General features: G+C 35.2%; 3 protein-coding genes across 8 annotated transcripts in view; 1 reads left to right on the top strand and 2 right to left on the bottom strand.

The window, feature by feature from the left end:
- Positions 1 to 6,621, top strand: part of LOC142341866 (uncharacterized) — an 85,654-nt gene extending 79,033 nt beyond the window's left edge. For 5 of the 6 annotated variants that reach the window (XM_075393149.1, XM_075393151.1, XM_075393150.1 and 2 more), the window contains 2 exons: positions 970 to 1,199; positions 5,907 to 6,621. In XM_075393149.1, the coding sequence (XP_075249264.1) occupies positions 970 to 1,199; positions 5,907 to 5,921 (245 nt within the window). In that variant the 3' untranslated portion in view covers positions 5,922 to 6,621. Of the gene's footprint in view, positions 1 to 969; positions 1,200 to 5,906 lie in introns of those variants that run through there. The other variant, XM_075393155.1, reaches the window with a different exon arrangement.
- LOC142341870 (UDP-glucuronic acid decarboxylase 1-like) overlaps positions 1 to 23,574 on the bottom strand; it is a 380,310-nt gene that overhangs the window by 248,784 nt on the left and 107,952 nt on the right. The gene's annotated exons all lie outside the window — the stretch shown is intronic.
- Positions 12,222 to 16,428, bottom strand: LOC142341137 (uncharacterized). Its single transcript, XM_075392030.1, has 2 exons — positions 15,787 to 16,428; positions 12,222 to 13,581 (listed from the first exon to the last, which is right to left on the bottom strand). The coding sequence occupies exons 1-2, from the start codon at positions 16,209 to 16,211 to the stop codon at positions 12,336 to 12,338; spliced, it is 1,671 nt and encodes a 556-aa protein (XP_075248145.1). The 5' UTR covers positions 16,212 to 16,428; the 3' UTR covers positions 12,222 to 12,335.

Here is a 23,574-nt window from a genome sequence, read left to right on the forward strand (position 1 = left end):
TGGAACGGATCAAAGATAGCCTGTCAGTTTGTGTCTTTTTCTTTACCTGTTTTACAGTACCAACTTTGTTAAGTGCCATTGCTTTGAAATTAGTTTTGCAATGGGAAAGCCAACATTCAATTTTGTGAGCTGGGTGGTTTTGATTTTGACTTTGCTTTCATTGATGTCATTAAACTGCGTGCCTATAGTTTGGTAGTATTCTAGGCATATACATATAGCATTAGCAAATAGTTGCTCTCTCACCAATCCTCGCCAACTCTTCATTCAGTGGTCGATAATAAACTATTAATAAATAGCCTTCGATGTTGTCCATTTAAAAATCCCAGGCTACAATCTAGTCGCATCACTGTTTTTTGTAGAACAATTCGTTCGATGTTGGTGGGTCCCTATTCATATATTCGTTTTCAATTGCTCTTAAGTTCATTTTGTGGCATTAATGAGCATTTTGAGTATTGATGAACACCTTTAGAACATCAGAAGGACGCTGTTTTTAATGAATGGAAGGCCTCTTATATACACGGTTCATCAGCACTCTAACTTAACAGTACATCGCTCTAATGGTAGTCAATTTGAAATCAAGGTTTGGTTGCTTTGATCGTAATTTGATGTCAGTTTAAAATTTTACAACAAATTGGTCAATAATTGTGGTTTGCGTGGATCTCGTCGACCTTAGTTTCTAATCTTTGTCAGTTTGGAAACCGTAAGTTGTGTACTGCCAAATTTCCAACCCAAAGTTGTTTCTTTCATCCTTGGAGTGTTTGATGTAAAGTTGATAGGAAGGCTGTTAATTATCCGTTTTTTAATTAAATTCGGCGACGTTTCAAATAATTCCTCAATCCAATGTATTAATACAGACAGGGCCATCAATTGCCCTTAAGCCCTCGCTGAAGTTTGATTGTGAAGATTTAAATATACTTATGAGTGATAATGTTGGTTTGTGCGTTTTTGACTGATTTGGTTAATGTTTAGATGCAACTGGTGGAGTTACGAGTACAAAGCCGTCCATGATGGACACTTCACCCGTGACCTCAATCTCAATTAGTGGGGGTGGGGGTAGTCAAATGGGTGCAGGGGTCTCATCCAATGCAGCCAGTACATATCTATCATCTGGTGCCCACCCCCACCACCACCATCATCATCAACAGTCGACAGTTGCTGCCTCTGCTATGACCAACAAGTACAACCTTCGGTCCTCTCAGGTACGTCATTCCCGAACTCTATCCCTTCATAGTCCTGGTTGGACTGATCCAATATGTGATATCGCATATCTAATATGTTCCCGAGTACCCGCTGAGTACCATTTGTGAACACCTCCATGTGAAGCCTGTTACCGAGTTTCATTATTGACAGGTCTTCTAAGTGTTTAGTTGCTCTCAAAGTTTGAAGCAATTATTGAAGTCATATATTTTTTTAAAAAAAAATTGCTTAACAAAATTTGTTAATAGCCGCGAAGCGATAGCGGCTATTATTGGAGACATCGTGGTTTTTTACAATTCAAAGAATTTGAATTGTATTGGGGTGCTGTCTTTTTTTAAGATCTGTTTACACATTTTCATGATTTTTGAAGTCAAATTGAAGTGATGATTTTGTTACACCGAAACAGGAAGTGGAGCGAAAAAGCGAGTGGTTTTGCAGTGTAAAACTTTTTCGCACTAATTTTTAAGTAGAATGAGAAAACGGTGTTTGAACAAAAGTTCGCTTTCTCGCTAGTACTTTTTTGTTCACATGCGGCAATTTCATTTTGATTACTGTTTTTTTTTTTCAATTTTTTAGATCGGATTTTTTTTCTAAATGGTTTTCCCAATCCATTCATAGTTCATTCTAGGCCTAGTTTTTTTATTTGAACCAAATGTCCATTTCTCGCTAGTGGTTTTTGTGAACATGCGACATTTTGACATTGATTTTCTGTTTTTTTTAATAAATTTCTTTGATCTGTTTTTTTTTTAGAAATGGTTTTCCCAGTTCACTCATAGTCCGTTCTACGTTCTAGGTCTAGTTTTTTGCTTAGTGAATGAAAATTCTTTGAATTGTACGTCAGGACTTGTCCTGCTACGTTTTTTCATTCGTTGTCTCCTAGGAATCACACAGCTACTTTTCTCGGTTATTTTTGCCCCTCAGCAGCTGAATTTGTGTGCATGACCTCATTTACTATATTCTGCATGGGGATTTTAGGGCAATCATTTGATGAATTTTTAAGCATCCTTGACACCCTATAAACGCATCCAGATTCACACATACCTCACTTAGTAAAATGACATCAGCACTCATTAATTGCTCTCGAAAAAAAGTTTTGTTCAAAGACATTCTTTCGATTTCACTTCTCGAGTGACCTTTTTCACACTTGAGTTTCGCGTGACCTAAATTGCTCTTACTCAGAAATTAAGTTTGTTGCTAAAGTAAAAGCAATTCTAGGAGAAGAGGTAGGTATGAAGAACTGATAGCCGAGTGGTGAATGGTTTAGTCTCTTACGCAGGCGGGCGGGGGTTCGAACTCCAAATTTTTTGGAAGTTTTTAGTAAAAATTTTTCTAGGCTACAGCCCCCTCTGAATTAAGTTGCCCTACCTGTCATTTGAGAGCAATTTGCCCAATGTTAACTCAGTTTAGTTTTAAGTTGAGAATATAGACTCAATTGAATCTCAATGGAAGTCACCCTTGCTATAAAAGTATAAGGCCCTATTGCTTGAAATGCATTGACGTTTGATTTCTAAGCAAGGATAGAATTTAAAATTTGAATCTCATTCCGTGAACCGTTTTGTAGTCTGGTTCAACTGAGGGGGATGACAAGTCTCAACGGTCTATTTGGTGGCTATTACCTACCAATCTGACGCCTATGTTTTTGTGAATGGTCGCTGTCATCTTCTCGGCCGGCTATTATTGCGCTCCTATTTTTTTTACTTGGTCAATGAAAAGTTTCTTTATATTACCACCATGTCTGTTTATTGGATGTACTGTTTCATGTCTCTGAAACTATAACAGTCAATTGTGATCATGCTGTTATCGTTTGAAGTCCTGCAATATCTAATTGGTTATGAATATTACACATGTCCCGTTCCGTTGGCGATCGAAGTTTGCCTGTTGATAAGTTGTGCTAAAAGGACCTTGCATACATATAATCGCAAATGGAAAGTTCTGAGAACCTCGGACTTGATTGCGAAAGTAAATCTAATTATACTGTTGATAATCCGATCAAAGAAACTTCTGAGAGAAACCAACGTTAAAACCTCATTATTTTCATTCGCTGGTAAATACCTTGCTAAAAATTTGATTTGGCGAAAAACAACAGTTGAATTTTTCAAAGCTTGACGGGAGCGTATAATTTTTAAAATTTTATTGAATATTTATTGAAAATTGAATACCAGGAATTTTTTTTAAATTACTGGAATTGAGCTGTTATTATAATCTTCAAAAAGAATTCGCTTTTTAAGTAATACGTTATCATATTTACATACGTTGGACTGATGTAAGAATATTTTTAATTGCTTATTGTAAATGTGTGTTTTTTATGCAAAATTTTTGCTTGACCGTTTTTTGACTTTTCTAGTGGCATACGCCCCTCACTTTGCGTTTTGCGTGATCTAAAGGTGCTATCTCATTCACAATTTCAAGCAGCTGATTTGGGCAATTTAATACTTAAAGTCAAATAATAAATAGCCGCGTCATCTGCCGAGTAGGCTAATGTCGCACTCCTGTTTCGCGTCGAAAAAATTGTTTCGCTTTACGTAATTTTGCATCCTCTTCAATATAGCATGGAATCTTTTTCACTTCTATCGTAGTTTAAATCTTCGTAAATTCCAGTCAAAATAATTTAAAATTGCTGTTGCTCAGCAACTCAATCTAAAATGAACAGAATCAGTGTCGAAAAATGAAATAGAAAATAGAAAAGGGATATTCCCATAAAGCCCAGTTTTAGTCGCCCTGTTTGAACTTTGTTCTAATTAGTTTTCGTTACGGGGTCTACGTACATGTTAGACAAAATCTTAGTCGCCCGAGTGGTGAGCACGAGGCCCGTTGGGACCAAGATCTTGTTTAAACACATTTAAGGAGCCAAAATGTTCAAAAAAGTTGAGTTAAATTGAAGTTAAGAATACAATTTTGCAGAATAGTGAAAGTTTTCTTTTGAAAAATATGCAGGAATTGAAATAAATCAAACGTCTCCGATAGCCAAGCAGTAGGTTTTTTTAGCGGTTTGATTCAAGTGTCAAAAGTTAGATTTCTAAATAAGTCTAACGTTTTGCGCTAAACTTTGTGTCCTTAATTAGGACACTAAGTTTAGGGCACAAAAATGGACTTACTTCTTTAAGTCTTTGTTCAATCTTTCAAACTAAGCACTGTGCTTCAAAGTTTTAGTGACCAATGAAATCTGACCTTGGGTTCTCTAATTTATTTCTGTTTTGGTACAAATCCTTGGGTCCTTTCATTTAGAAACCGGACTGTTCCTAACTACCAAAATCCAATTAAAATAACACGCTCTTTAACTGTTCTTACTTTGATCCCTATCGGGGTCACGAGAATCATTGGCGGCCAATTTTCGGCAATTGCAGGTGATCATTTTGTTTCATGTTTAATTGCTCTTGAACGCAGTTGATAGCAATTATTGTAAACGTGTGTCTTTTTTATGCAAATTTTTCGCCTGACAATTTTGCGCTTTTCTTCTAGAACATTCTTTGACTTCTCAAGTGACTTTTTCACGCTTTCGTTCTCCATTTTTGAGTGATCTCTAGTGCTCCGAAGTTGCTAATATAAATTGGGTTGCAGCAAAGGAAAATTAAGTGACTTGTAGCGCATTGGTTATTGCGGTTGGCCATTGATCGAGAGGTCAGGGGTTCGAATCCCGGTGGGGTCAAAGTTTTTTGCACCCATAAAGAACAATTGGTCTAGACTAACGACCATGAATTAAATTGCCTCGCCTGTCGTTCAAGAGCAATTCTTCGGACATTTGTCGGTTTATGTTTTAAGTTGAAGATAATTACGCTGATGTATCATAGATCGTTTGTTTTTAAATATCTGGTGCTTTTTGGTTGAACGAAATATGAAGCAATTATTGTTGTTGTCTTTTAAAGATTTTTGGATTTCAAATTGCTCTCGAAGTTTTTAGCTGTTATATTAGTCCTGTCGGTTTTTTAATGCAATTTTTCGCTTGATTAATTTTTGTCTGACGCATTTGACTTCTCGTCCTCAAAAACGGGATAAACAGGTAGCGCCCAGTGGGCAATAAATGCTCTTAGAGCCTTTCAGCTCACTAGTCTGCAAGTATGCGATTCACAGAATCTGTTTTGGAGACCTATTAATTGCTCTCGTAGAGAAGCAAATATTGTAAACGTGTCTTTTTTATGCAAAATTTTCTCTTGACCGTTTTGACTTTTCGAGTGACTTTTACGCCCTTGATTTTTTGCGTTTCGCGTGATCTAAAATTCTCTCTCAATCACAATTTGAAGCAGTTGAACTCAATTGGCGGCAATTTAATATTAAAAGTCAAATGAAAAGTGCGCCGAAACTGGTGCTATTTTTCACTTAATAGTGGTATATGTTAATCTCTAAAGTGGTAAATTGAGGCCCACTATTGAACTTCTTAGTCCTATTTAGGCTCACTATCCCCCCTGACGGAAGCAGACTGCAATTGATTAGAGCTCCCACTCGTCGTTCGAGAGCAATTCTTCCGACGTTTAATCGGTTATGTTACTTATGGTGCGAAGGGCGGTGAACCTCCCCCCACCCCGCTGCACTCACTGACGCCCCTTCAATTAAGCTAAAGCTAGCCTCACTAAACCGTGCCTAGCTACTGACGAAGCCAACCGCTCGACGGTCGTTTGAGAGCAATTCGCCCGACGTTAGTCGGTTGTTCCTTTTTTTAAATTGATTTTCGACATTTTAGTTTATCCTTCAATTAATGCAATATTCTGTTTCAGGCTTGGAATTCGTGACACCGTTAATAACCAACCAGCTTGAAAACTTATGCCGACTATTAATAACTTATCACGACAAAATAGGCTTAAAAGATTACAGAAGCGTCAACTCAGCTCGAGAACAGTTTCCAAAATAAAAGCATCTAAGTGGTTAATAGCAACTAATGCAACTAATTTCACTATCGAATGCCTGTTGCCTAAAATCAACCGATGCCCGAAGACGGATGAATGCGATTCTCTGATTTCCTCAAATTAGTCCCCAAAATGTCCCCAGAGACATGATATCAAATGACGTGTAACTCAAGGATTGCCGCCTTTATTATCAAGTGCCATTGCGTAAACAAATAACCATAAATAATAATAATGGGGTTTATTTTTCATCCTTTCCCTTTTCCAAATTTCGTTGCAAAACAGTTTTGTTGCAATAATTTTGATTTGTTTCTCATGTAAATTTTTCTCTCCTGTCTGGCTATAATAAAAAAATCTATCAATTGAACGCTGAATTTTCATTATATTGTGTATTATGTATATCCCGAGTTTTCCCCAAACTTAGTTCTAATTTTTTGAAGACTTCTTTATCGATAATTTTTTTGGGCTTTACATTGCGTTTATCCATTCATAAACATTAATCCATTATCTGAGTTTTTGGGGATCATGTCAAGGTTTGAAAACTGTTGAAAACCGAACAGAAAGTAACCCCCTCCCCCTGGTGATGTTTAATCGAATCAAAATTGACATATTAGACCTTTAGAATGCTGGCTGAGGCAAGAACAGGTTGGAAGTGAAGTGAATGTTGACATTAAACAACCGGCTATTATGATCACTCATTTTGGTTGATGATGGCAAATGTATCTATATCATGATCCATCAAAACGTTATTCTGGTTTGTGTGTAAAGTAGTTGGGTTCTGAATTTAATTTTTCCATTTGGTGATACATATTTCGTTGTGCTAACAAATTTTGTTCCCCAGTATTCACTGGAATTAAAAACATTTTAAAATACGTGACGAATTAAACCGTGTGGTGGTTGTTAACTCTATTGTTAGTTTGTAACTCTCTCATCCCTTCGTGTTTTTGCCAGTCGTTCGTTTTTTTTTTCATTTTGAGCTTATTCGATGTGTCGCTTAATAGTTTAAAGGTGTGGCCTCTAACTGCAGTCTGATCTCCCTATTCTTGCAGAGCCCCCCACCTCGCAACCCCCCCCCCCCCCGACCCCTGACCCTTTATTGTAACCGATTACTGGCCAATTTGAGCCGTAACCATTTGACAGACGGTAACTATTTGAGCAATTTAGCTCTGATTAGGGGCAGGTTTCGATTGATATCTATGTTTTGCTAATGCAATTTAGCTTTTAACTGGAGTGTCGTATTCTAATTATTTTGCATATTGACCTTATCTACATAGAGGTTTGTGTGGGTGCTGGGGGAGGGAGGGGGGTTGTCGGCTCTGTTGCTATTGTTGCTCTAATTACTTTCTTAATTGCTCACCTCGTTAGTGTTAAATATCATTTAAAGCAGAGAAATCTTTTATCTCAGTGCAAAATAACCCAGAAACAGGTCATCATTATTACCGTTTATCAGAACATAATGCCTTATTGCTGCGGATCCTTAATCATTAGAGGAGTTGGCTTGAAGTGACGTCTTGAGAATTATCTGACTATTATTTTTTAAGTAAACTATGAGCTTTGCATGCTTTGACTCAACGGAATTTAGAAAAAAAGTGTAGTCAATTTAAGCATTTGAAGGTTGAAATTAGTGTCTTGAAAAATAAAATCAGACAGACCAACTAAAGATGATTGAATTAAAGGCATGGTTGAAAAAAAACCACGCTGAAATCTTTACTGCTAATTTGACCAAAACCATTTTGTTACATTTGAGAATTTTCAAATGTAGGGCTCTGAAGACATTGCTTTAATTTTCAATTTTGACCTTAATTTTCGGATGGAAAGTTAAACTTAGTTTTCCATGACAGTTGACAGTTGAAATTTTTTTTAGTTTTAACTCACCAGAAGAATGAATTTGGAAAAGCACTTAGCAACACTTTTACTCTACTCTATTGATGGCTTGCGGTTTTGCATTTGTGTCGTTCGCTTTTGAATATTGTGAGGTATACAAATTGACAGAACTAAAAAAACGGCTTAGTTTAGAACACCCTTCATTACTCGAGATCGGCAACAAAAATGAAAAGTTCTCTATGCCATAGAATGTTGTTTCTGGGGGTGTCAGGACGATTTCCTCAATTCCATTCAAAAGCAGCAATGAGCATTATCAAAGAGCATTGGGTAAAATGAAATTGGGTAAATTGTCATGCAACCGTTTCTGGGTTATGTGAGTTTGATTGCCAAATTTGCCGCCTGTTAAGATTTAAATGGAAGTTTATTTTATTACAGCTTATATCTAGTACTAAAATGATACTTTTATTTCGTTAATGTGAATTAAATCCTTAATCTCATCATTTCAAATGGTTTCTTATTGTGTAAATTGACTGAATTGAATTTGTAGTTTCTTCTTCTCTTCCTATCTTCGTCGTTTGTTATTAATTATGGTGAATCAATCTACCAAATAGTTGTTATATTATTGGTCACTTAAAAATTAACTTCTTAATCTAATTTAGCCGCTATTGCATTTACTAAAACGGATACTTTAATTTACCTATTCACTCTAAATTTTTCACTATTCCCAGGGTTAAATAGTTTCTCGTTTGATAGATTACCCAAATTTAAATGTCCCCCATTACGGGGATGTTTGAAGCGAATAACTGGCCGGCCACAAGGCTTAGGGTTATGCGACGGTAGAGCCCAGGAATCTTATGTGCATGGAAACTATTCCAATCAGTATAGTTGAGACAATTGGGATAGGTTGTTCAGTCAGTATATATTCAGACCGTTTGCGCTTTTTATCTAGAATCTTTGACTTCTCAAGTGCCTTTTTCACGCACTTCTTGATTTTTGAGTGGTTTTAATTGCTCTCACTCCAAAATAAAGTTTGTTCAAACCAAACCGATTGTTAGAGAGTAGAGGACAAGGCCCTGATAGCCCAGTGGTTAATACCTCGGTCGAGGTGACGGAATTGGACGCAGGTGGTCGGGGTTCCAATCCTACTTTCGGCTGATCTCTGAATTAAATTGCGCCGCCTGTCATTTGAGAGCAATTTTTCCGACGATAGTTGGTTTATGTTTATAATTGCGTGAAGGGTTGAGTCGAAAACAAATGAATGTGACTTGACTTGACTTCTGATTTACACCCTAAAATGATGAAGCTGAAATCCATTATAATTTTTGGGCCTATTTGGCTCAACTTCTCTCCGAGGAAGAGTCACAAAACCGAGCCGAAGATTTGAGTTATCTCAAAAAAAGAAAAAAAAAGACTGTGCTTTCAAAAGAAAACTATCAAAACAAAAATAACCATCTCGCTGTTGCAAGGCTATCACTTAATTTTAAAGTTTTTTAAGGAATTTATAGAAATTTAAATTCACGAAAAAGTGACTAGCATTGTCTTTGGATCAACAGTAATCCATTATGTGACAAGGAATAATATGTTAACTGGAAAAAATAATTTCTTTGCAAAAATGTCGAAACACTGAAAAACAAGCTAAATGACAGAAACAAATTAACTGGACGATTATCAAAATAAGCAGGCCAAGCATACTTACAATGATTGTATTGATATGCATTTTTCAAGTTAGTTTTTTTCCTATGAAAAAAGCGGAGCACGGAAAATTCACTCCTCTTTTTAGCGGTAATTTAAGGGTGGTTGAACGATAACGAAGATAAGGCAAATGAATCAATTACTGAAAGCAATTTTACAGCCATTAGTGAAACAGCAATCTCACCAAGTCCTTAATAGAGCAATTAAAACAACTGAGAACAATTAAAATAGTTGTGAACGAAATCAAGTATACATTATTAACGCGACACAACTCCAAGATTCGTTCATAGAAGAAGGTTTTTGAAAAAGAAATCTCCCAAAAATTCGAGTAATATTTAACTTTTGCGGCTCAAGCAATTTTTGTAGCTTTGCTTTTTTTAGTCAAATAATGCAATAGATATATGGATGGCAGTGGACAAAGCTTTGGTCAGAAAAAGAATCACAGTATTTAACACATTCCGTTTTCTCGTCTACAAACAGTTCAAAAATCATACCATTGTAAAATGTTTTGGACATCCGAAATAAAAAAAAATGGAAGCGCACTATGATTTAGGAGACGAAAACAGCCCAAAATTCAGCGATATTTTTTTCCAGATGTTTTGCATGCTTTGTAATGAAATAATGAAATTGGAGAGATATGTTGAAGTAATCGTTGAATTCCAAAAAGTGCTCAATTTTGCACATGTTTTAAAAATAGAGAACAAGCATCTCACTCTTCTTGCTTCTGTATTAACGACTTACTCAAAAAACAAAAATCAACTTAAAGTGGGCAATAAGTGTGCACTGCAACCTTGCTGTGCGGTAATGAAAACACACAACAAAAATCAGCTAACAATCGTGGAGAAAGCAATTTGGCATGGTTTTTGGTTCATCAGACTTTTGTTTCCAGCACAAGGAATCGCATGTTATAATTGTAGTTAACATTTTTTTTTGCAAAAGTGTGTCGAAACCCTGAAAAACAAGCTAAACGAGACATAAACCGAAAGGCAAACTCTTTCGGAAAAGAGTAACTGGACGATTATCAAAGTAAGCAAGCTAAGTTATTATACAATGATTGTATTAAAATGTATTTTTCAAGTTAACTTTTTTTAACTTCTGACCTTGCCAAAAAATTCTCAGTCATTGGAACTGAAGCTTTTGTACATCCAGTAAACGTCTGAACGGTTGTGATCAAGAACCTTGAAAATGATGCACTACAAAACACAATGGATCTTATTAGTGTGAAATGAAACCATTAGAATATCTAAGAATTTTTTCTGACGAACCGACTAATGCCCTGAGAGAAAAAAACGCTATCAGAATGAAACAAAAAATTGTGCGCGAAGCCTTTATCATAACAGTCAAATAATGACACAGGCCGATTCTGGCTAGAGTTAGTTTCAACTGGGATTGCATTTACAATTGGGATTTATTGTGTACAACGAAGTGATCGTAATATCAACACAATTGATATTGTCGAATAGTGATGATGTCCGACCAAAGAAGGAACAGGCCGAGATTTCCGTTGATTTGTTTCAATTAACAATAAGTTAATAAGTATTCAAGACATGAATAATGAAATTGACAAACTAATCAATAGAGACCATCTTGAAAAATTTACAAACAATTGAGATCATATTGGGTTATGGGTTTTCGCAAATCAGTTGCAGGGGATACAATAGATGGTATGCTTTTACACTTTTCTAAGAGTTTGTTCACATTTCCGTTGGTATCATTATCATTCAATACATACTGGGAAGATTTCACATCAAATAATCTCACTCTAATAATGGTTTTATAGCTCACCAATTTGAACCGAATATTGATTCTAAGCACCATTTCTTGATGATTCATTTATATAAATTTTGTGACTAAAATCAATTTGCTTCAGTCTTGGTAATCTGGTAAATTAAATTTTCTTCCTATTAATTCTCACTAAGTTCAAGACTATAGTTTGATCGATATTCTAACAGATCACATTTCTCTAATTGTTATCAGAGCTAAAAGCGACTACTCCTTTAAGTTATTAGTGGAATCAAAATTTCCTAATGAAACATTACATATGAAAAGATATGAGAGCTGAACATAAACAATTCGATGGATTCTGTTTGGCCGAAATTAGATGAATTTGATCGGCGAAGCACTACGTCCATTTCAACATTGGATTTTCAGAACGGCTACAGGCGAACGAATTTGCACGCGGATACAACACACCAGTTTCACAAAAATTTAGCCAGTGGTGGGTCGGTTGGCACATACAGCTTAAAACTAAATGCTATGACCTCAACGACATGCCTATAAAATTTCAAAAAACTATTAATTTTACACACAGGACTCAAAAACACCCATTGTTTTCTCGATGATTTTATAATATAAGGCATTACTCGTCTTTCAGATACTGGAAACTGATTGTCGTCCTTGTGAAGTCCATACTCAGTGAAACCAAAACTGACTCACTTAGAAAAGACACGCAAGATCGTAAAATTTTTTACAATATTTGAAGTACCTGGTTGAAGAACTCGGTACACCAAGTTTTCATGATAAATAAATCTTGTTACATAGACTATGAAATTATCGCGATAGCTGTACTAAAATGATAGAACTTTTTCTTCTCCCGGAACCCAACCCACAACACCTCCCCCCCCCCCCCTTCCTCCCCAAATGAGAAATCGAGACAGTTAATGCAAAAACACGAATTATGGATAGTCATAATTCTACCGGGAGATGAAAGAGTTTTGTAAAAAAAAATATTTTTCTGGTTTTCCGCATTGAGGGTATATGAGTGATTATCCGAACGTTTTTTTATGCTTAATTAATTTTCTCAGCTGAGATTTGTTTTACTAATACACCTCTCATTATTTTTTCGTTTGGGTTTCGCGGAATATACTTAACTATGAATACTTCCTGTATTCTGCGCTGCTCTTGCACGTGACCTGCAACATGATCAAGTAACATTTTTCTGATTTCTCTTTCCTCAAATAATTTTCCTTTTTCCGAGAGCACAACACATGCGGTTGGAAGTTCGACAAACATTTCATCCGGTTTTCCAATAACTGCGCAATCAACGACTAGATCGCTTTCCATCACGATTTGTTCAAGTAATGCTGGCGATACCGTAGAACCACAATATTTTATAATCTCACTAATTCGTCCGCTAAGGTACACTTGAAACCTCTCATCAAGTTTAACTAAATCGCCCGTTTTGTAGAACCCGTCCGAACTCAACGCGTTTCTGCTCTTCACAGGGTCGTTAAAGTAAAGCAACCGATTGTCAAAGCCTAAGTTGATTAACAGTTCGCCCTCAAAATTGGGTTCAGTTATGACCTTGAACTCATTTTGGGGGTCAATGACCTTGAAAGATACTCCAGGAGCTGCAATCCCGATTGATCGAAAATCAGATTCGATAAATTCGTTTTGACAAAATGTGCAGCTTGCTGTTTCGGTAGCTCCGTAAGTGTTGCGAAGCTTTACTGTAGATTTCAAACCTGAACGTTGAATAAAAGTGTCAATCAAGTCGAAATTTGGGCACGCCGAACCAACCAGAATATATTCCAGCGATGACAAATCCCTGTTTTCTAGTTGATCATACTTCGCCCAGCAATTTAAATTAGCGGGCGATGGGTTTATATGTGTAATCTTGTATTTTTCAATAATTTCCAACTGCCCGATGAAGCCGGGATTACTGCCGACGACAAAATTGACCCCGTGAAATGCCGGAATTAAAAACCCAAAAATTTGCCCTCCGACATGGGAAAGTGCGTTTGTGAGCATAAATTTGCTTTTTGTCGTATAACCAAGGGAACCTTCAAGCGAGTTTCGTTCACAGGAACGTATAATCATTTTGTGAGTAATTTTGACCGCTTTCGGTACTCCAGTGGTTCCAGATGAGAACAAGAACTCACAGACGTCGTCAAGTTCTTCTTGATCGTAATTGGGAGTTTGCGATGGTGGCAGGTTCTTGATCGTGACTTCAATTCCGAAGTCTGTTTCGTCTCCCACTGCGTCGATTATGATCAGTTTGCTCAAATATGGGTGGTCAATCTCGGATTGAAATCTAAAGTTATTGCAAATTTCATATGGGTTTTCTCAAATTTAATAATTGTGAATTTCTTCAACTGAGCGATGTTGATGATGATGACTTTTTAATGAGATTAATTATTAGTTACAGAAATGATATCAAGCGCATATAACAAAAACTTTCTGAACTAAAAACAACAGTATCGAGGTACTTTTAATTACAAAACGTTTAATGATTTTCGAATGATTTTTAATGAAATTTTAATGATTCTCGTTGAGGAAAATATACAATCTATAAAACTTTCGAAATATCATTTTTTTACCAATGTGAATAGTTAATTAAGGTTCAGGTTGAATTGAAATTAAAGTTTAGAAAGTGAATAGCCACTTGCAAAAAACTGCCAAATTTTGAACTGCTCACAAATTAGTTGACTTTGTGCTAAAGTTGTTTGAATCAATCGAGAATTGAATCAATCTCACAGCTGAGAAAAATGGAGACATTTTTGTATAATTTGATTTAAACTATATTGATACAACTAATCGAAAATACTAGGTTTTGAGAAGTACCTATAATTGTTGCAAACAATTTTAACAATTTTCTTAAGAATTTGTGGTAAATTGAGCAAAAGTTACATTAAGTTAATCAACAAGGTCTGCGTACGTGGGTCTTAGTGAAGTAAAGATCTACGCTGCTATTAATTGTTCAAGCACCACCGCTTCTGAAAATTAATTGCAATCTGCGCGAGTTGAAACATGTGGGCTACCGTACTTATAATCATTAATGGATCCATCCACGAAGGAGTGAATGCTTGTCTATCTTCTTACCACGGTAAACAAGACAACCTTAATGGTCTGAAGTTTAGTAATTAAGATTTCATACAAAGAGAGCAAAAATGCCAAGTTTAAGGTCCCAGACTCAGACCACCTCTGATTAGACCATGACCAGACCATGATCTCTGATCAAACCTTGCCAGACCAAGCGGCCTCTGACCAGAATTTTGCGCGACCCAATTATGTGCACGAATTTCATGTGACATAAAATTTTCGTGAGACTCGCGACTAAATTTTTAGTGCAACTTTAGTGCGACCAAGACCTCTGGTGCAACTTCCGAGGAACTTCTGCGACTTTCGTGCGACCCCAAAATTCAGTCCACACAGGTTGAAAAAGAAATCAAGAATTGCTAATGAGCGAGTAACAACAGTATATTTCATTCCGTCAAAGAGTTGTTCTAACTGGTTCATATTTAAACTGTACAAGCTAACTGGAATTATCAAGACCTCACTAGGTCACACATATAGAGATTTATGAGTCGAGTTAAAATTATAGCATCAAAACTTTCATTGGAACAGTGCTTTTAATTTCAAGACGCAAAAAAATTAGCAAAAAAATGCTGTAGCACTGTCATTGTTAACACATCGGTGACAGAAATTTAAACCCATTTGAAATCAACATATTTTATCATATCTGTTTTAAATGATGTTTTAAAGCAGGTTGTAAATTAGTATCAAAATTGTGCGGTGTTGATTTGTTTGTGTCATGTATGTTCAACCCTTTGGTTATAATTTTGATTTACTTGTTTGAAAAGAAAACACTGAATTACTGCTTTTAGTGAAGTAAAGATATTCTGTGCTATAAATTGTCCGAGCACTACAGCTTATGAAAATTATTGCAATATGCGCTACTTGAAACATGTGGGTACCTCACACAAGATAACCTTAATGGTCTCAATTTTAGTATTTCAGATTTTATACGAGATTTGATCAGAGAACAAGGTCTGGACATTGTATAGTCAGAGGTGCTTTGAGTCTGAGACCTATAACTTGGTATTTTTGCTTTCCTTGTAGCGATTTTTGCAGAGGGTGAATGAATAAAAAATGAGTAAAAATATCCATTATTTCGAAAAGAAGCATTGCACGTTCATTATTGCGAAGGCAAATAGAAACGGAAATATGATTGATACTTATTACAATAAATAAACAAACAGAAAAGTTCATGCAAATCTTGAAAACTTGAAAACTTGAATTAAGAAAAAACTCCCACTTGTTCCCGAACTTCCGTCGACCCTTCTTCTGCTCTTCTTCTACCAAACTTACTTTCCTTGATTTTTTCACCCCTTCCTGAAATAAAAGTAAAAGGGGGTGAAATACGATTGCAAATTTGTTTTGCAGCTCCTACTCCAACATCAATCTATTCCTCCCCTTTTTACACTGTGAAAAAAGTAAAATAAATGTGAAATGTTACTTTTCAAACATATCTCGAGTCATCACAAGAATTGTCGCGCATTGAGTCGTGATGTTTCGGCTGAACTCGGGCCAGGGCGAGAAGGGACTCGATGCTCCAATTACATAACCACCCAAATATGACGCAATCAATATAACTAGCCAATCAAACCCATTCTCTGCAACGATATGCAAGCTGCTTCTTTCTTCAACTCCAACTTCCAATAGCCGAATCGAAACTTGTGAAGCAACTGCGAGCAAATGTGAATAAGTTATGTTTCTGCCTGTTTTTATTTCGGTTAATTTGCTGTCGGGGTGTTTTTCGGCTAAGATGTACCGCATAAAATCGCCCATCGAGGAGAAATCATTTGTGATCGACGAATGACGAAGGTACGGCGAGTGAAAAATTCCCGATTCCGTCAATTTATGTACAAGTTGATGTGTCATTTTTTTAACAATATAGCCTAGCTAAAAAATTTATTAATTTTTATCTATGCCAAAAATTGTATTAAACAAAAAGCCAAATTCGAATAAAATGAAATTGTTTGGCCTTTAACGAAACTAACATAGCAGTTTAGTACTATAAGTATCTAGCACTGGTTCAAGTTGTTAGTTTTTAGCTTTTGATTCATAATGATGTGAATAAACTTTTACAGTAAACGTACAAAAGTTTTTTGTAATTACACACTTAAAGTCAAGAAAAATTATATGAATGTTTTTTGATCTATCAAGCATTTATTCGAGAGTTTTGTCAACTCTCTTTTGTAAATATCATGTTTTAGATTCAGATCGTTCGAAAATGATGACATTGTTTGAAGATTAAAAGATTGTTATACTTAATTACAACTAATAAAGTTGATTGAACCAGCTTACGTTGCTCAACAATAATGCCACTAAAAAGTTATGCCAAACCGTAATTAAGCTGAAGTAATTTCAGGCCATAGTGCACCACTTCCCGGCAATAGTGACAAGTTCTCACTTTCTTCTAGGTTTTTGTCTAATATTTCGCAATGGGAAATTAAAGTGGAAGATTTCGGAATATGAATGTTCAGGTAAGTATGGCCAACTTTTTTTAATTTTTTTAATTGGGAAAAGTGGGAAACACTAATGGAATTTCTAGAAAACTGAATTTCCAATCCGTGACAAAGGAGAATTGGCAAGTTCCCTATGGGGATTGCCTGTATTTAGACAATTTATCAGGGTTTTTTTTATTGGATTTTACGCAATTTCTCGCCGGATTTAGGTAATTTTCACAACTAGTGTTAACGGGATTTACGAAATTTTCCCACTGCATTTTCCGGGAACCAATGAAAATTACCCTGTTTTTTTTCAAAAAGGAGAGCATCACCTTAACTTTGCCTTAGCTCTTGCTGAGGTTAAAAACTAAACTTTCTATTAGGGCAAATTTACTTTTAATTTTCTGTATTATGTTTCTGAACAAAAAATCTAATGAATTTAACCTTTAGAGCTCTCTATTCGCTCCGTTTTCTTGGAACACCTAGAAACCAGATGTTTATGGTGTCAGAGAGAAGCAAAAAAAAAATCGTCGGCTTGCGTCTTGCAAAAAAATGGTCTTGAAGTTCATCTATAGCTGTTTTTGATAAATTTGTTGTATATTAGTATATAAATGGGTAGCCGATTATTTTACTGCAGAAAAAGTTCTGAGAACTGATAAATTACTTTTTGTCTTTTGCTTTATTTATCTCTTTTCGGTAACAACTTCACAGAATGTTTTGCTGTGCAATATGTTAATGCTGTGCACCATGTTAATGCTGTGCAAAATTTTGTAGTCTAAGTAGACGCTTCTCACAGGCAGTCATGTACAAAGTGTGTACTCTGTGCATACTGAGCTGAATACAAAAATACTGAAAAATGTTTTCTCATCGGATATTAAATTAAACTAAAAGACTTTTTCAAAAATTTTTCAAATGTTTTTTTTCTCCTTACTTTGCTGATTAAAAGAATCAAAACAAGGTTTTAGGAACCGTTTTCTCCATGAATGCATTTTTAACCTATTTGTTAAGTGATTTTATCCAAAAATTTTTTAGCTGAACTTTTTCAGGCAGTATGGCCTATCATGAGTTTCCAGACTAGCGATCAGGCGCCTTTGAACATGCGTTAACTTCACATAAATATTAGCGAGGGAATTTTCGTGAATTTTATCTTAGTTTTGTAAAGGGAACCAATTTATTTTTTTTCTTTTAACATACTTGAATTTACCTTTAGATTGCCATGAATTTTCATCTTAAGTTTCAAAATATTTGATATAAGTGCAGGCACTAATCACTTTAAAAAATTGAGTTTAATTTGTTTTCAAGATAAATGTAAAGTTTATGCCCCTTACCTTTTTGTATTCTTGAGTACACTTGAGTTGGCTTAAGGCGCACTAAAATCAGTCAAGACTACTTAAACGGTTCACATAATTTGAGGTTCACATAATTTTTTAGACAAGTTTACATGAAACCTAAATTATGTGTATGCTCATTTTGGAAAACATGAATTGGAAATTTTTTCTTAAAAGTTTCCATGGATGGAAAAAAGAGAGTTTTTCACCAAATGTGAAAAAGAAATATTAGTTCATAGCGAGGAGTGTGGGGTTTGGGGTTAATTATGAAAAAGTAAGAAAGCTGTTGAAAAACGAAAAAATAAAGTAATTACCATCCGTATCTTTTTTAGATATAATTGAGTATCATTTTTTTGCACTCAAATATTTGATCATATAGTCATAGCTTTAAACCCCCGGTCCTTTTAAATTCAGCTTGAATTATCAATGATAATAAAACACATATCATATTTAAACTATAAAAGACAAGTCATAATTACAATTATGCGCTTGAAAAACGAACACATTAATTATAGCAAGTGAACAACCGCAAGCGCAGCAAGTTGTATTCAACATGAGTCACAACATCTAATAGATTTGATTTTATATAAAAAACTACTGTGGGTGACGTACATTAATGCCGACGTATAAAAGTGCCGACTATAAGAGTGCCGAAAAGTTATTCAATTATTCTACCAATAAATTTTTAAGCCAATCAGATCACTTCAACTGAAATGAGTGGAAAAATTCTGGGCCACTCACAACAAATTGGCGAGAGTTTTGGATTTTATTCTTTAATTGGACAAAAATAGTCGGAACGAAATAAACTTAAATCAAACAATAATAATTGCGGACCACGGCCATGCATCAGAGGCCCGCGGGATTTGATATGAGTCTATCACAACCGAACAACTGATCATCGTGCCCTGTTTGCTTTTAAAATAAATTTCGTTAGCATTTAATTGATAACTAATTGGTGTAGGCAGTTTCTGCACTTTTAAAATGAGTTTGAGTTTTGACGCTCTTAAACGTCGGCATAGTACTACGTCGGCATAGTTGTACGTAATCAAAACTATGAGGTTCCAGTATAGTATAGTTGTTTATAATTTTGTAGTCTTCTCATTCTCATATTTGCAAAGATTAAAACTACGGTCCGCTACTAAAGTATTAACAATATCCCAAATAACGATACCAAGTTCCAAAAAAGTCATCTGCAAAAATTTATGAAACGATTTTTTTGACTCAAAATCAAAAGATATACGTATAACGCTGAGCATTTGAACACAAACAACATTTTTTAAAATCTTTCAGTGCCAAGTTCAATAAAACTAAATGTGTAAAATTCAACTGGATCTGAGTTCAGCGAAAGCATCTTCAACTGACTTCTATTGTGATATTTAATTCAACAAAATTTTTTCATCAGAATCTATATGAACATCAAGACTTGACGAAAGGGCAAAATTTAATTTTTCAATTTTTTATTGTATGCCTTCGTCCGTTCTCTAAATTGTACAATATATTCCAAATACCAACGTTTCAACAGTAGAAAAGCAAATAATTTAAGCCTAGGGAAACAATTTACAAAATCAAATTATGAAAACAAAAAAGAGTAAAATAAATTGAATAGTACACATTACAGATATAGGATTGCTCTTGTGTGTTGGCACATAATAGTTTTACCCCCCAACTTGAGTCGCAAGATTGATATAATTTGAATTGAGTAAAGGTTTCCCCGTATTTCCCCGTATTACAACAAGGTTTTTAAAATGCGTTGTTGCCATTTCAAATTTTTGTGTCAAAGGATTTCTTGTGTCAAAAATAACAATTACAAAAGGTCTTTCTCGGAAATGACAGAAAAATAGAATTTTATTTTATTCCAGCAATTTTTTCCTTATTAGACGGAAGCAGCAGGAAATGTTTGAGATTTTTTTGAGACATTAACAGTAAAAATACTTTGTTAAAATCGACTTCAGAAGTGAACTATTTTCAACCTTAATTTGAACAAACTGAGAATAGACACATCAAAAAACCATACTCAATGGTTCGTCTTCCCATAAGAAATCTTTCGTACTATAGTTAGATTAGTTTTCAATTTTCAAATAAAATACATTATACTAACTTAATAATTTTTGTAATTGTTACATTATTGCTCACATCTTAAAAAATCAGGTATGATTAGAAGTATTTCTCGCAAAACCATATCAACTTGCCTCTCAAAATGATATGTCTTCTCAAACTATATGCAAAATTTCGTTATCTTTGTCCTTTCAAACATGAGATTATGGATCAGAACAATTTGCAATTAGTCATTTTTAACAAGTGTTCTTAAGTAAAAGAAAGTAAGAACTTTAAAATTTCAAAACTCATTTCAATATTTAGAAGAAAAAGGTCACTAATAAAAAAATAGCAGGATAATGAAAAATATTTAACCATATGTTACTGGAGATTTGTGTTCATATTACTCAGTATTGCTATGTCATTTAGATCGTAAAGCTTAATTGAAACAGAAAAATGTGAGAAAGAGAAAAATGTGTTGAAATATTTAAACCTCGATAACCTAAGAATGTTTCTGTAAAACCTTTTTAACTTTGTATTGTCTTTCAAATTTTACCACTTTTGTATCTCTCTCCATACTGATATCTTGCGACCAAAATTGGCTCAGCAAAAAAATGTTTGTCTGGAATAAAATTTTTACGCCGAGATTTCATAAGACCGTTTTTTAACAGATTCTGATTATTGCACTCAAGGGATGATGACGTATCCAAACAACACTTTTGCAGATTTTAAATAGATTATATTGCACCTGTTTTCATCCTATAAGTTTGATTCCACTGTGTCATTCAGGTGAATTTCTTTTTAGAAACATTGCGTCAGGCGTATGAATAATTTTGTACTAAGAATTGAATGGCAATTTGAACCTGGATTGAAAAATTATCTGCAATGGAATTTTTGTCAATATGAGCTGAAATTATTTTCCGGCATGCACAAGAATTGATGGGCGGTTTGGGCAAATCTGATAATCAGAGTTTCTTAAGCTAGGTTATGGAAAAGCAAATGCGGAAGAAATTTTTTTGTCTTCGTTCTGCATTAATTACTTTTTTTTCAAGTAATTTCATTCGAGCAAAATTATTTTTTAGGTCAGTTCCCCGAAAGGTTACTGTTTGAGCCCAATAAGCACAAGAATCACGAATGAGACAGAAAATAATTAGAAAAAATTAACAGCGTTTTGGTCGTCGTTTGTAATCATTTTGTGAAAGAAAACATTTTTTAATATCTCTTGCGATGAACTATTTCCTGATTTTGATCTTAATTAGTAATTGCACAAAACGGTTAAGATCAGGAGGAGCACAGTTTGGGTAAATATAGCAATCCGTCCACCTTACTTTATTTTCAACAGAGAATATGTGCATATAAGTTGCGAAAAATTGAAAATATCGTCTGATGCACAAAAAAGTGAAGTAATTCAACTATTCACATCCAGTTTCTGTATAAATTAAAAATTGTTTCAAATGGACAAAATTGCACGATTTTTTTTAACCCGAGAACTGATAATTGTCTCAAAATGGCTGTCTTTTCTAAAAACGGTTATCCTTGAATTTATTTGTGAGATAAATTGATAGCCTGGACCTGCATTAAGCAGTCAAGCAGCCAAGAAAGCCGAAAAACTAAATTGAAATTCAAATATAACTGTATCCGTTTGTATATGTTTCTATAAATTTTTGAAATTTTGAAGACTTTCGAGCAAAAAAATGGTATTAATTTGTTAACTAACTCATTGTGACCAGTATATCTAAATTTAAATTTCCCGAAAACTAAATATCCCGATCGATTCGAACTCTATTAGATTGGAATTAATATAAAATTTCTAGTGGGCTTCCTCATTTCAATATTTTATCACAACGGCGAGCTCAACAGAACCCTTTTTGGGTAAACTTTGGTGACAAAATTCACACTTAAACCATTTGGCGTTGAAGATGGGAAGTCTTGTTGCTAACCATTTTGTAACGGCTGCTCTCCTTGTGTTTCACAAAGAAAGTTTTACACCGCCCAGTTCGTTCTGAGTGGTTACAAAATCTGTCCGGATACTTCGTTTATGCAGTTCGCTTTTGTAACTGTATATCCGCTCTGCTGTACTTACCGTTGCATTAACTATTTTAGTTCGTAACTATTCGCTGATCTTAGTTTTTTCAACTATCAATTTAAACTGGATTGCTACAGATCACACAATACGGGATCTCTTTATGTATACCAGTTCAATCCGATAGAAAAAACAAATCGAAGACAAAGATATATGTCTAAGACCTGTTTGTGCAAAAATATTTAAATTTAAACCTAGGTTGGCTTTTGCTGTTTGTACTCACAAGTTGAGAATACCAGAAGTTGGGGTTGTAACAGTTGAATTTCAGCTCCAATAATTCGTTGATGCAAGACACAGTAACAGAATTTACTGCTCAAGAATAATATTTTGAATACAAGACACAGTAACAATTTACTGCTCAGGAATATTTCTAGTTCAAGACACAGTAACACGTTATTTACTGCTCAAGACAATTTGGTTTGCAATATTTTGCTGAGTTATACTTTCAGCCGTTTTCTGCGGCTACTACGTTGAGTTCTGTGTGTTGCTTTTGTTATTTTCCCCTTTTTCTCTTTTTTCTCACGTGACAAACTGTAACTAGAACTAGAACTATAACTATAACTATTAAATGACTAAGACAACAGAAAGTGTTTTGTTTCTATTTTCCCCGCCTATGCAAGCTTGTTATTCCTTAAGCTCAGCTCCAACATCGCCGGCCCTGTTTTCCTTCGTGAAAACATCATCGTCAGTTGGAAGTACTGGAGCGAGCTTCACTACGGGCCTCTTGTAGTATCCATCTTTTGTTCTGATTTTCGCTGATCGAATCACTCCGTCGGAACCTTCAAATGTTACGGTTATTCGACCCAGGTTGTAATATCCACGTTTGTCACTGTCTTCCACTAACCACACAAGATCACCCTGCTGAAGACCTCTGTCCGTTGTGGTCTGCCATTTCTTACGACTGTTCAACATTGGCAAGTACTCTTTACGGAATCTGTCCCAGATGAGGTCTGCGTAAGCTTGTGTTTGTCGGAAGAGCTTTCTATGATCAACAAAATGCTCTGCACCTGATAGATACGGTAAACAAAGTTTCTTGTTGCCAAGTAGGAAGTGGTTTGGAGTAATAGCTTCTAAATCGGTAGCATCCGAACTGACTTCTGTCAGCGGTCTAGCATTCAGCGTCTGTTCAACAAGACACATCGTGGTTGACAGAACGTCCTCCGTGACTGATCGATTGCCCAGCACTGCGTACATTGCCTTCTTGCAACTCCTAACCAGTCTTTCCCACACTCCTCCAAAGTGTGGTGCTGCAGGTGGGTTGAACTGCCATCTGATACCTTGTTGAATCAGATGTTCTTCAATTCGCACCCTGTTCCATGCTGCTATATACTCTGCCAGTTCTTTTTCAG

This window comes from Convolutriloba macropyga, chromosome 6, assembly GCF_964194025.1.
Source record: "Convolutriloba macropyga chromosome 6, txConMacr16.3, whole genome shotgun sequence".
NCBI lineage: Eukaryota > Metazoa > Xenacoelomorpha > Acoela > Convolutidae > Convolutriloba > Convolutriloba macropyga.

Excerpts from the sequence above, each read along its gene's own strand:
- LOC142341137 (XM_075392030.1), bottom strand. The coding sequence starts at position 16,211 with ATGACACATCAACTTGTACATAAATTGACGGAATCGGGAATTTTTCAC. Across the intron at positions 13,582-15,786 it reads ACTCGAGATATGTTTGAAAA|ATTTCAATCCGAGATTGACC; the intron begins GTAACATTTCAC and ends CAATAACTTTAG.